General features: G+C 33.3%; 2 protein-coding genes across 10 annotated transcripts in view; one reads left to right on the plus strand and one right to left on the minus strand.

The window, feature by feature from the left end:
• Positions 1-13,582, plus strand: part of LOC109545133 (protein MTSS 1) — a 103,869-nt gene that overhangs the window by 38,577 nt on the left and 51,710 nt on the right. For 7 of the 8 annotated variants that reach the window (XM_019915634.2, XM_048667383.1, XM_019915637.2 and 4 more), the window contains exon 1: positions 8,580-9,032. The exons of the other annotated variant lie outside the window; for it this stretch is intronic. In XM_019915634.2, the coding sequence (XP_019771193.1) occupies positions 8,964-9,032 (69 nt within the window). In that variant the 5' untranslated portion in view covers positions 8,580-8,963. Of the gene's footprint in view, positions 1-8,579; positions 9,033-13,582 lie in introns of those variants that run through there. 8 annotated transcript variants of the gene reach the window in all.
• LOC109545135 (endoplasmic reticulum metallopeptidase 1) lies at positions 971-8,190 on the minus strand. 2 transcript variants are annotated; one of them, XM_019915639.2, is made up of 15 exons: positions 7,532-8,190; positions 6,405-6,600; positions 6,091-6,237; positions 5,727-5,895; positions 5,390-5,598; positions 5,120-5,266; positions 4,881-5,033; positions 4,484-4,701; positions 3,551-3,743; positions 3,183-3,367; positions 2,950-3,102; positions 2,518-2,723; positions 2,338-2,462; positions 1,977-2,123; positions 971-1,355 (listed from the first exon to the last, which is right to left on the minus strand). In XM_019915639.2, exons 1-15 carry the CDS (start codon positions 7,730-7,732, stop codon positions 1,156-1,158), a joined length of 2,649 nt encoding a protein of 882 aa, XP_019771198.2. In that variant the 5' UTR covers positions 7,733-8,190; the 3' UTR covers positions 971-1,155. The 2 variants fall into 2 exon arrangements, with proteins under 2 accessions (XP_019771198.2, XP_019771200.2); XM_019915641.2 differs by having other exon boundaries at positions 3,551-3,728; positions 7,532-8,189.

Consider the following 13,582-nt stretch of genomic DNA (forward strand, 5'->3'; position numbering starts at 1 on the left):
CTTTAGTTAACTAAGTAAATTAAATAAATCTTGGATGCTATTGATAAAAAGTAAGTGTGTGTTGACCATTGCAACTTCAACTCTTGAGCTTGAGAAGATTTCTATGAACTTTGCGCTCAATTCTAAGTTAAACGACTAAAAGTTGGCCTGCCAATTTTTTCCACCAAATATTCCTACTTTCGCTGTTGTATTTGAAACAACTCTAAATGTACATGCTTTATTTGGGTAAAGAGCGTGAAGTAATGTTATTTCCAATTTTTTTTTACACAACAGTTTTTTAGTTGTGCTTTTGTTGCTCCTTATGAAGAATGTATCTAGAAACGTTCCACATTTTTTCGTGCGCCAAATCGCTGCCAAATTTCTAAATTTATTCTAAAAAATACCTTTTACCTCCGACATTGAAAACTGAATACAATATGAATACTGAAAAGAACAATGGTTCTGGAAAATTAATCTGATTATCTGTCGGCCAGGAAGTCACAATACTTTAATTCAACACTGTTGCGATGGTCGCATCAACAAATTTCTCTTCGCTTAATTTTCTTAAAAATCCGCCTTCAAAACAGCACGTGATTGTTGGTTAATCTCTGTTGTTCCGATTCAAATTTCCCCTCGTAATAGCCGTTCATTTCGCAATCGTTATCCCGCAAGACCAGCGATCAAAAAGTGACAGTGAAACGGAAAACCGACAATAAAAAATTCGTTTGGTTGGTTGAAAAGAATGGCATCAAGCTAGACACTTGGCCTTGACAATATAACATATTATATCTTCAGCAAAATAAAAGATATGAAGTCGCCATGACGAACACATTCTTCTAGGCCACACTTTCACGGGTACTTTCTTCTCTCGTCCCTTGTATCTTGGTTGGCAAATGAATGCCGAGAAATAGAGAGAGATCTTCTGCACCAATATTTTTGGCTCTTGCTGCAGTTGTATTTTTTTTTTAATTTATTACAATCAGAAACTTCCTTATCTTTCCAAAACTATTTATTTATTAAAAAACTTCCTTCAGAAAATGTTACAACTATTCATTGGAATACCAAGTGGCAAAGGATAACACTAAAGAAACATTTCACCAATTGTTGAGCAACAACAACAATACAAATAATAATATCATTTCCTGTCTACCAGGAACTCTGTTCCAGTCTTCTCTTTTATATAATATGGGATTGATAGGCCGCTAAGAAGGATGTGAGGTGTGCCCAATCTGGAAATTTGCTTAAAAACTCTAAATATTCCGCATTCTTTTCAATCCTAGCCTGGTGAACGTATCGTGCAGATATACCCAAATCAACAGTTGGGCCCTGGTGGTTTTCCGGTATTTCCATAACGAGATTGAACTCTAAAGGTGTACCTAAAATTTTTACAAGTAAACAGTACTAATCGACTTATAACAGACTAATTAGAAATATTGACAAACGCAGCGCGCCAATTCATAGATCGCATTAATATACACGATGGCCTAATGAAATTCACATCTCAAAATAACTTCTCAAACATTGATTCAAGTAATATTCAAATATCATAAAGTCGATGCCAAAGTCAAATGTAAAATTTCAACATGGAATTGTAAATGAATTCAAAAGATTAAATGTAGATATAATGATAAACATTCGCAAAATATTTGACCAAAGTCTATTACGTTTGAACCTAAACAGTCTCAATTTTAGGAAATCCTACTCAAACGAGGTATATTTTTGAATTATTCCGTTTAATTATTTATTAGTAATAGATATATTATTGTACAGTAGTGTAAAAATTATCGAAACCGGACTTTTTCTAAAATGTTCCGATATTTATAACCTATCGATAATACAAAAATTATGTAAGCTTCAGAATGGCAAATTAAATTATATGACTATAAAATTCAGGATAACGCGAAAAATGATGCAAAACTTGCCAGTTTTTATTTACGACTCAAAGAAAATTTCAATTTCCGAATTCTTAGCAATCTGAATATGTTTACTATTCTTACCATCGCCTTTTCCCAACTGATACAAAACCACATAAACTGAACGATCCTTAAATGTAAACTTGGTCGGCTCTACGGCATCAATAAGCGAGACGCTTAATAAAGTTGCGTTTGTTTTCGGTGTGAAGTAGAATTCAAGCCTATCAGGTCCTGAAATAATACAAAATTTCAACAAAACTCTAAAAAAACATACAAATCAATCAAGTCTGGCAAATTCGTAAATTAGTTATTTATATTATTAGTTATTATAGTTAGCTTAATAAGAACACGTAATAAATTAGCTTCTGATGAAATTTGATATTCTTCGATAACTACAAAATGTATTCATTTACTTAACAACAAATAGATATTAGAGAGAAATTACCTGTAATTCGAAGAAAGTACTTCAAACGAGTAGAGGTTACATAATCCTTTGACACCACTTCGAATTTTAAAGTTTCATTCGCAGGAAAACTTGGCTGACTAGCAACGATCCAAGAGCTGTATTTACTAAAACAGTGTGCAATTTATTTCGATGATAGACCATAATCAATCAAACGCGTACATTCTTTTGATTGCTTTACCCAAAGTAAGCGGCATTGCACAAAAAGTATATTGGTTGCAATCATCTTCTATCGATAGTGGCTCTTTTAATTGTGGCACATATGCCTTTACAGCGTTGGGCGAATTTCTATCCATATTCAGCAATAAAATCCCAGAATTGTTTCTAGTAAGATTCGCAGTTTTATCGAAAAATTGTCTATGTGTATGCTAAAATCGTATACATATATATTTGCAAAATTAAATTGAAGGCGCAAAAAAAAATTACATATACGGGCTATTATGTGATTATAGAAATGACTGATAAAGTGTGAGCGAGATTAAAAATAGCGAATAATTCTGGTAAAGACATTAACAGTAAAACCAAGAGTACACCACCAACRTAAATTTTTTTTTTAACCACTARCATAAATTATATAAAGCGTAAAATACATACAGCAATCCAGTGCCTTTGAGKTGTTGGTCCATTTGTGTCTCCACTGTAAGGAAACCCTATAGGGGTAAACAGTAGAACAAAAAAGACGACAAACGTGGTTGAAAGTGCCAAATAATACCATCGAGACCGTCTTAATAGAGCTGTAAGAATTATCTAAAAATCACTTAGGGATTAATTAAAGTTTTCGTTTTAAACCCTTTGACAAAGGAAAAAAAGTTCCAATTGTTAGTTACCAAGTGCGATGTAGCTAACAAGGTGTATAACAACGTTATAAGCCCAATGTACAGTTCCGGATTTTTGTCAGATCCCAATCTGCCAGTAATTGGTATAAAACAAACCAACGATAACCATCCTTGGTATATTATATAAGCAATTGGGATTAACAAACTACCAGTATATATGATTAGCCAAACTCTAACTGAAAATAAATATGTTTTTTGATGGAAATGTGGAAAAATTGTAGGCAGATAAGAACATTTAAAACGAGCGGCCTACAAAGAAATTGTTCGAAATGTACTCATTGTTTCACCATGTTCTGGTGGATCAATTTGGTTTTTGTCAACGTGCAATTTAATAAATTTACAAGAATAGACATGCCTACCTGTACGATGCAATCGGAAAACGTTAATAACCAGAAATCCAATAGAACTGAATAAAACGGGAATCATAATAATATATGTTGAACGTATATTCAAAATAGTTCCAACAATCAGCAAGAAAGTCCACACCAATCGAAGTAAATGAGCCTGTAATTGGCTCCGCACTCCCAATGAGAGATTCTGAAAATTGTTGTACTGCTCTCTATTAGCGAAACGATGTTATCCAGTGTAACTTGTAATAATGATATGTAAAATCCGTTTGGTATGTAAAATGTGTATGGTGTGTAATATATGGGCTATTTTATACTTTAACGTGAGTGTGTGTTAAGAAACACACTCAAGGTATCTTCAATACTCAGAAGTACCGTTTAGTGAGTATTCGGTTTTCTTATGCAGTTCTTGAACGCGCCTAGGTATAGAATTGTGATTTTTTCTCAAAAAAAGGTAAAGTGTTTAAAGTGTAAAGTTTACTTTACTACTTGAATATTACTTGAGAATTGCGCTTTCACTTTCCAAACTTGGAAGTGATCCTCTTGTGGACCATGTTCATTTGAAGTGTTTTCGATTTACCACCAACCGACATTTCCCTTAATCAATTTTTACACCCTCTCTAAAAAATCTTGATTAAAAGTAGAACAGCATTTTGTTTGCTACATTTATTCATTGTTTATCAATAATCCGCACATGACCATAATAATAAAATAATTTGAATTAATTACGTATGGTTTTAGATCGATGCTGGGATCAAAATGGGTAATAAATCCGCAAATATAGATTACGTTTTCATGCCATTTATTATCGCGATTTAAGATCAAAATATATAAAAACTAGTTACTGTATTTGAATTGTATCAAGTATACAGGAAAGAAAATATTTAATATTCTTATAAATGTGGTAAGTTAAAAGCCAATCCCATTGTCAAAATTTATACTTACTCGATTATTAACGAACGAAGTCAAAAATCCAGATAATCCAAAAGTGGGAACAATATAAAGGCCAAAAATGAACCATGGCGCTCCATACCAAGACATCGTTTTACTTAATGGATCCAGTAGATAAGCTAGTCCAACTACATACAATGCCGATAAAATCCATCCAAATATTATAGCCAGAACGGTAAAAAGATAAAATTTAATAGTTGATTTTTTCAGTCCTAAAATATATAGAACTTTACCTTCGGCTCATAAGTATCTAATAAATTTAGCATTTCATCTGCTGACTGATAGTCGTTTTTGGGAATTACAGTATAATATAAGTAGAAGAAAAGGAAACTAATTACTAGCAAAATAAGAAACCAATAAATGCGCTAAATGATATTTTGTTCAAGCATACCTGTTCCAAAAATGATAAAACTGTAAATTAAAACTGCAAAAGATAAAACTGCAGTGGAAATATTTACAATTATAGCCGTCGTGTTACTGTAGGCGATCATAAACAATCCAAATACATCAAAGTAAACTGAATTGCCAATCGATCCGTTTTGCTCTGAAAAATTAAAACCAAAACTTGCCGGTTACTATATTTATTACTCCGAAAAGTGAGCTTTAAGTTGGGCGGTTAAGAACGCTCACCTGCAACTTCTGGAGCGTTTGCTAAATACTTGACCAAAGCTAGAGTGTTATCACCACCATGTTGATAAGAACCCAAAGGAATATTGTCGAAACCATCATATTTCGTATGGTATCTATACCCATCTTTGTAGTAAGCCATGTCGACACCTAGAAATATCACACAGTAGATAGACACTAGATTTAAATGTTGCCTAAAAACACACAGACTATAGCTTTATTCGCGTAATGCTACTTAATTATTCACAAGCAATTTGAACCATACTACGTTACCAACTAAATTCCCGAAATCTCTAAAAATCCTGAAATCCGTATCAGAAGGGATTATTCCAGCTTGAAATACTTCTTCAGCTGAAACACTTCCATAAGGATGGGGTACTTTTCGGTAGTATTTCAATAACCAGGGAGTTTGGGGTCCTGTTTGGAATAAAATCAATTTTCCCCCTGCTCCAGAAGATTCCAAGTTTATCAACACTTTACACCTTAAACAAAGTGTTAGAAAAATTGATTGAGAAATTCAATAATCTAGCTCCGATTAATTAGTATTCCTTAGGCTTAATGAATATGTGTTTGCATAATTTACTTGGATTTAAATAAAAAACCAACTCACTCCTGGGCCCATTTATGATGAGCAATGAAACCATGAGCAGTCTTTAAGGGAGCTTCTTCGGCACCATTAAAAAGGAATATAATATTGTGTGATTGCCTTTCCTCACTGAGAGATAGTTTGCGCAATATTTCCAACATAATCACCACATTAATTCCATCGTCGCTACCGCCTGAATATTTCACAGATGGTTTACTTATATGTATATTTGCGATACAATGTTTTATATTTCTTATTCTTCCATCAATAACTAGTGATTTTCTCAAGTGTAATTTAATGATAATAATCTTGTTTTGCAGCCGGAAATATTTTTTCGTTTATTTGTGGCTGGTGAATTAAAATTGAGCATTTTCAAGCTTAACGTTACCTGGACTAGCGGGAACAGTATCAAAATGCGAATTAACCAATAGACTATTCTGAGATTCATTCTGAGCGCCATGTAATTTTACGATAACATTTTGAGCTCGATCATAAACGTTCATGAATCCTGCTATATCGTCCAAATAATATCCACCTAAGGAGAAAAAAGGAAATCAGAGAAAAACTTTCAGTAGTTGTTTGTATGCTCGTTTAAAGGCCTCACCAAATGGGGAAAGAGCTAATGATCAAGCAATAAAGCGCCAATAAACGAGAGAAACCGAATAAAACCTACTACTTGCAATAATTAAATAACTCATATACCTGTTACATTTTGTAGATCAAACTCGATGTACTGATTTGGATGCGATTCGGAAATGATGGAGCTTATTGTGTTTGAAAGATATTCAACCACAACATATTCATTCTCAGAACTACCAGTCAATTTTGGGCCCAAACTTGTAAGGTAGTTTAGGTCATTGACGGCCCTTTCGGTAATAAATGAATCTGGATAATCAGTCTAGGAAAAATACAGTTTAACAAATAATGTAAAGGACAGCGCGTTTTCTGAGAAAATACATTTTATTATTATTACAAAATATAGCAAACATTTCTCCTGACTATTTACAAACATTCAAACAAATACAAATTTCTGAGCCCGTGAATCCGAAGTTTCCGACTTCGAATTCACTTTTTGATGCTCACCTTCTATGGCTTTGGAAGTGTATTTCGTAAGTTTTTCAGAAGTTTACTAAGAATTTTATTGCGCGACACTGGAAGCATGATTTTGGGGTAAAAGGGGTAAAAGGCCATTGTGAATTGCGAGACCGAAAAGACACGCATTTTTTTTTTTAATTCACCAACTTTTAGTAACTTCGACAGGATATCTAGTAGTCACTATAGTAAATAATAAAAAACTTTCTTAATAAAATAAAAATTTCCTGTTCAACGTTTATTTATGTAAACTTCTGTAAACAATTGAGTTTGTCTACAAGTTTACAAGTCTGTAATCAATTTGTAGTTTTCAGAAGGTTTATATCCGTTTATATTGACACGCAATTTTCGATTGAAACTGTGATGCAGTTTTTCTAAGAATATTTTATGGAAAGACACGACACGAAAAGTGGGATTTTTAATGTTTTGGTGAGGCTGAGTACCTCGTTTGGAAACGTTCTCTGGGAGATATTATCGTGATAATCATGTCGATATGACCTGATCACATTGGTTGCTTCGTCGTTCAATACCACGTCTTTTTCACGTACGGTGCTACCTTGGACTCGTCAACAGGACAATCATCAATTATTTAAAAAACAGCCACTAACTAATTGTTGGTAGATTCATTGCAAACTTATGGGCGGCGCGCTAAGTAAATCTTGTCATTCTCTAGTTGATTATCTACATATCTGGGCTCAATGGGAAATAAAAACAACAATTTTATTAATGTGACTTACCTCATCAGCAACTTCTAAAGCTGTAGGCAATACTGCATCTGACAAATAAACCACACCAAATATTCCCCATAGAAAAACAAAGACTAACAGCCCGATCCAGAAGGGTATACTGTAAATGCTGTCTCTTTCCTTATCCATACCCACCACATGAAAATTACTGTATACATTGTAGTTTCGCCTATTGTCATACTTGCGAGGCATTTTTTATTATCGGCACAATTACAATTTACTGAATATAAAGTTTAATTAACCGGGCTTTAGTTATTAATCACGGTTAATCATTATTGAACCATCTCGAGAAAATAACACCAAACGGAAAATTTTCACATTGTCATCAAATGAAATATAAAGCACTTGATGAATATAGATAAGAGAAACGCATACTTAGGTGTGGGTTGTTATCTACAATTAAATTATTTGCTTTCTAATTTAAAACTCCCTTTGTTTACAATTAAAGGTAAATCTTAAATATAAACAAATATTTAGGTTAGGTATTGGCCTCCAAATCAATGACTTTTTACAGTAAACTTGACTCACAAACCACAGTTTATCTCAAAGAGACGATGATAATTTAATTAAAGAAATTTATAAATACAACCAAGAACCTAAAATTAACAGTGCTTTAGATGGAAAATTTACAAAATTTTTTACATTTTTTCCGCCAAACAATAGAATGCGCGACGACGCCATTACTATTTGAGAGTTTTCATTCGTGCTTACAGGGACAGTGTTTAATCGAAATGAGAAGTGTTGACGACAGCGCGCAGATGGCGCGGAGCTATTTGTAACAAAATGGTGCATTCTTCTGCTTGTGTTTGCGCAACACCAAACAAAGGCAACAAAAGATACATGAAAACGACGCTCGCGAGAAGGATAAAAGATGTAAATTGCCGGAAAGCTATTGCTTTCCCATGTGAGAATTACTGTACTTTCGATAGCCTTTTGCCTTTTTCTATTAGACGTCATTAAATAAAGAGAAATATAGACCGAATGGTTGAGGAGAGTGTGGTTTAGATTAGTTTTCATTCACCCTCGTATTGCGAGCTTGTTTGAATTGTGGAGGGGGGCAAAAAGTGACGGAACGAAAACAGCCGTCAAAGTGTAATGGTCGTCGTGTTTGTCTTCCGCGAATTTGCCTTTTTTTTTATTGAAAACAGCATTTTTACGAATTAAACTGTTTTCCAATGAATGAGGAAAAATTTCAGAAATAGTGTTTCATTTAGCACTGTGCAGTTATCGTGCAAATTTCGCCTACAAAGTCCGAAATCATTCGATGTTCTCTATTGAGAATAGAACTTTTTATGCAATAAAAGATGGAACTCTGGGAACTGATTATAGAGTTTTGTGAGAATCGGGTAGTTTTTAATTCGTAATCAGACTGTGAATGCGAATGTGGATTTTACGCGAGTGATCAGTTTTTAAGTGAGAAAACATGGAAACTTCCATTGACAAGGAGTCAGGGCTGGGAGGCCTTTTCCAGCAAATTATTATGGATATGAAGGTAGGTAGGATGGCATAACGATATCTATCGGTGATACCACTTGCACAACCACCTACAATTTAGGCTTCATTATTTTAAAATCCAAAATATATATTTACATTATACATTTTAACAAAAATTTGCCATAGTACTTAACTTCTCTTTATTGTGATATTGTGATAATTATTGCTAGTTTTGCTATGTTATCTGCCCTTTTTGATAAATACAATTCAGCATTTAATGCAATTTGATTAATGTTTAATTAGAGTTTGGTACTTCCTACTTGTTACTACCTAGTCCACAATCAATGATAAATGATGGTAGGCACATGCTGAAAGAAATGAGGCAATAACTATTTATTATATTATTGTTTCTTACATAATGTCGTATTAGATTAGCACCTAGTTGTGGCAACGCATTTGCATGCATATTAATATCGAACATATCAGCGAATTAATAATAGCCAGAATAATGTGTTAATAAACTGGCCAGTTATTGACCCATTTGAGCGTCGTCGTCAATAAATTTTTACCTGACGTTTCTCTAGGGCGAGCGGTTTGAATCTTCAGAGGTGTTCCGCGCTCAAGGGCACAATGCAGTTGCGCTCGAAAGCTCAAGTGCAGTGTAAGCTCTCTCCAGCAAAACACCTCTGAAGATGCAACACCGTTCGTGCGTACGAAACATCAGAAGACATTTTTTCCACGACGCCCACAAAACGCAAAAATCTCACCACTTTCAAGGAATAGCCGTGAAAGCCGAACACTTTTGATCCTTCGTAATTTTATTTGGAACGATATCTGCTTCGGTGGTTTACAAATCTGCAAGCAGACGAAGAATTATTTACTTCGTAAAACTTCTCTAGAAGATAGCATAGCATCTAAGTAATTGGACGAGAATTACAAAGCGTGTCTTACTTAACTGCTCAAATGTGATAGATTGAGCGATTCATTGAATTTGTGAGCTATTAATTAAATACTTTTATAATTCAGTCAGATAGGAGTTTGAGAATCAATCTAATAAAATAATTTCTAAGTTTTCTATAATTTTACCATTTTCGGATGGGGACTCATCAATACTGAAACCATCCAGTTAAACAAATTAAGCTATTATCACTGCATGTGCAACCGTGTGAACCAGCAAACAAGAGCCAAACAAACAAAAATATATTTCTATTTTATTTCGTTTTAGTTTTATTTTCTGTTTATTCTTGAGAAATATATAAAACATGACAGCGCCTGAAGTGGAGTTGTCTTGAATAATGAACTAACTTTTAATCCAATTTTTTCGTAAAGAACGTTTTGTGTAAATATCATTAATAAAATATATGTAGGGATGTACATTTATAGGACGTTCGTTTATTTCCACCTATTAGGATTATCCTTAATACCCTAGTATAGGTAATACCTTTTAAATAAAAAGCGTAGGTACTCTGTGACGATATCGCTGAAATGAACAATTTTTGAAAAAGAGGTAATTTTATTCAAGTTGGTGAATTCTATATTGATCTTCAATTTGGGCTTCTAGTGCTAATATGCATTCCTTAACTTTATAAATGAAAAATGTTTTGTGTTCCCCAAGGCTTGAACACTGCATTGTATAAGAAGGCTGTATACTTAATTATAGCGATAACTCACACAGGTGTTTACAAAAACTAATGTTAGGGAGTGTTCTTTCGAGTTCTAGAAAAAACATCTATAACAACTGCTTGCCTACTATTACATGATTTTAAAAAAATATTCAAGTACATACCTACTTAATACATATTCCTTGATATGTATTATAAGAAAATGACAAAGCTTGATGTTCGCTAGTGTTATGGATGATTTGGTTCCTGTTTAACATAGAGTTACTCTTGTTTTTTGTTTTTTTTTTTAAATTATCTCTGTATGAGGGATACCTACTACATATATGAAGGATATCAGTATCTGAGTTGATAAAACTTTCTTTGATTTTATGTCGATGTTTGATTGAAATCATTACAGCATTTATACCCCTTCACCTAATTTAAGGTAAGTAAGGAAGAGAAACTGATTAACTTGGTTTATTGGTGTAAATATACATTTTTCCTACGTGCAGATTTGTAATCAATTTGGCGTAAAATCGTGTTGTTACCAATGATTAATTCTAGCAGGGCTTTTGTGTTATGTATTATGTAAAGACCAGGTCCCCCACATACATTTAAAAAGCATATTCATGCATGAACTTCCGCCAACCAATTCTTCACCATTTAATATGCTGGTGACGCACTGATCGCTGTTGATAAACAACGAAATGTGAACGTCCTCGTTTAGCACAATTTTACGATCAGCAACTGCAACTCAAGAACTCTTCGGTCCGACAATCATGTACTACGGCCGGCGATTTCTGTTTATTGATAAACAGACGACTTCTCCAGTAATAAAAATAAAAATAGATATCTGTATCGGAGTAACGGTGTTTATAACCATTAAAAATCATTACCTAAGTAGCTGTGTAAGGGGAGTGTGGTGTATTATTATTGCGCTGCTGAAAGTCTTACTTATAGGGCGCGTTTGATTATATTATGTGGCATGTAAGAAGAAGAGTACAATTTACTTGTAAAGCAAGATTTTACCATCAGCAGTATGCATTTGCTCGATCGCGATAGTGCGTGTAAAAATGATGAGGAGGAAACGTAGTTGGGTAACCACTTCGAAGGGAATCACGCGCAAAACTTCTGACTGACTTTATAACTATTTTCTTCGTTTTTCTTTGTCTAAGAGTTTAACCATTTTGCCGATTAATTTACGGTTTCCGTTATCTCCACAGTGGCCTGTCTTATCTTGAACACAGTATTTTCAGTCCTATTTTGTGTATGCCACTTCTAGCCCTCATGTCAATGGGCAACTTCCTTAAAATATCTACTATTTAGCCCATAGCCACTAACATCATGATCGCTTTAGCTCGACATTATTTACGAGATGCTTTTTTGTTTCTTTTACATATTAAGTATTTATTTCTATGTACAATTTATACAACTTAAAACCGTTAGTTTGTTAGCAAGTTTATAGTCCATTAGACGTAGATGATGTGGTGAAAGCAAAAAATACTAATTTGCGATATTAAAAATATTTCCAGAATACTTGAAGCGGTAAAATAATATTTTGGTTGAGTATTAAGTTACTAGTTATTAATACTTAATATTTCGAATACAAAGGAAAAGCATCCTAAAAACCAGTTCGAAACTTTAGCATTTATTTCTCACCTCAAACTGATATTTTGCTGCTTTGAATGGAGCTGTTGATTGTTGCTTTCAATTATCGAAAACACTCTTAATGTTTTTTGGTGTAATAATTTGAAGTAGGTACCAATTTACTGCATTGATCTCGCAGCATTTGAGATACAATAAAAAAAATCAGTTTATTTAATTTTGTTCAATCATTTTCGACCGCTTTACATTGACTTTCTAAAGAAAAAGCAGGTTGATAAGGTCGAAGCACTTAAATGAAAGCCACATCCATAAATTATTAGTAATTGACAACAATACTTAAAAATTAACAGCGATTAAAAAATCGGGCGCCTAGCAGATGGAAAGTCGAAATAACTTTATGGAGCGAAATTCGGATTTGGCTTCAACTTTTGCACACCGTTCATGCTCCACAGATCATTTTCTTTAATTGTTTAGAAAAATAAACCCTACCGTAATCTGTAATACGGCATACGTAACATTTTGTATTTGGTGTCTGTAAATAATTCGAGCTATAATTTTTCGTAAATGTATTAATCATTTTACTTAAATAAATGTCGTTTAATTGTTAAATGACTTTAAGTCTCATCTCAAAAATTGCATTCAATCAGCATTTTTATTTGGAGGATTAAATTGTCAATAACAAAACGAATCGAATCGAAAAATAAGTAAATGTGTGAATGTGCTTAAATCGATTTGTTGCTATCCTAATGCAGTGCCTCTTTGAAATTATGACCGTATGAGCAGCGGTATATCTTGGAAATAAATTATTTTAGTTAAAAGTTCTTAATAGTCAATAATTTACATTAACACTTTCTTGATGGCTTGATTCAAAACTGCTCTGAACTGTGCGGAAAGTGTTTAGTCATGCGTCAGTTTCTTGAAAATCACTACTTTATAACATTATTAAGTAATAGTTTCTTTTATGGATGGTCTGTAAGAAAAAGTATAAATAACATTCAATATATTGCTTCTAAACACTTTTTTAACATAAACAAACACGAAAAACAGCGAAAGCTAGCGAACGTTAAATTGTTTTATGACACGTTTGATTTATTTTTTTTTTAAATGGTCGGTCTTAGGTTCGCTAAGGTAATTTGTTATTTATTAATGTACAAGTTATTCTGAAAAATGATTATTTTTGTGAACAACTGGCATATTTTGGGATATTTTAATTTGCATATTCTCTACAAAAGCAATTATAGAAAAGTTGCCATGCGTATCGTTCATAAAAACTTAATTTTGGAATAACAGACCCCTGAAAATGTTCAAAAGCAAAATGATCAAGTTTGCCCAATCTAACAGGTCGGGAAATACTCACTGGCAAAGTAACCTAATTTTAAATACCAAATATTCTCTGCTGTTC

The sequence above is a fragment of the Dendroctonus ponderosae genome, unplaced genomic scaffold (genome assembly GCF_020466585.1).
Source record: "Dendroctonus ponderosae isolate FM_Combo_2020 unplaced genomic scaffold, Dpon_F_20191213v2 Dpon_F_20191213_6, whole genome shotgun sequence".
NCBI lineage: Eukaryota > Metazoa > Arthropoda > Insecta > Coleoptera > Curculionidae > Dendroctonus > Dendroctonus ponderosae.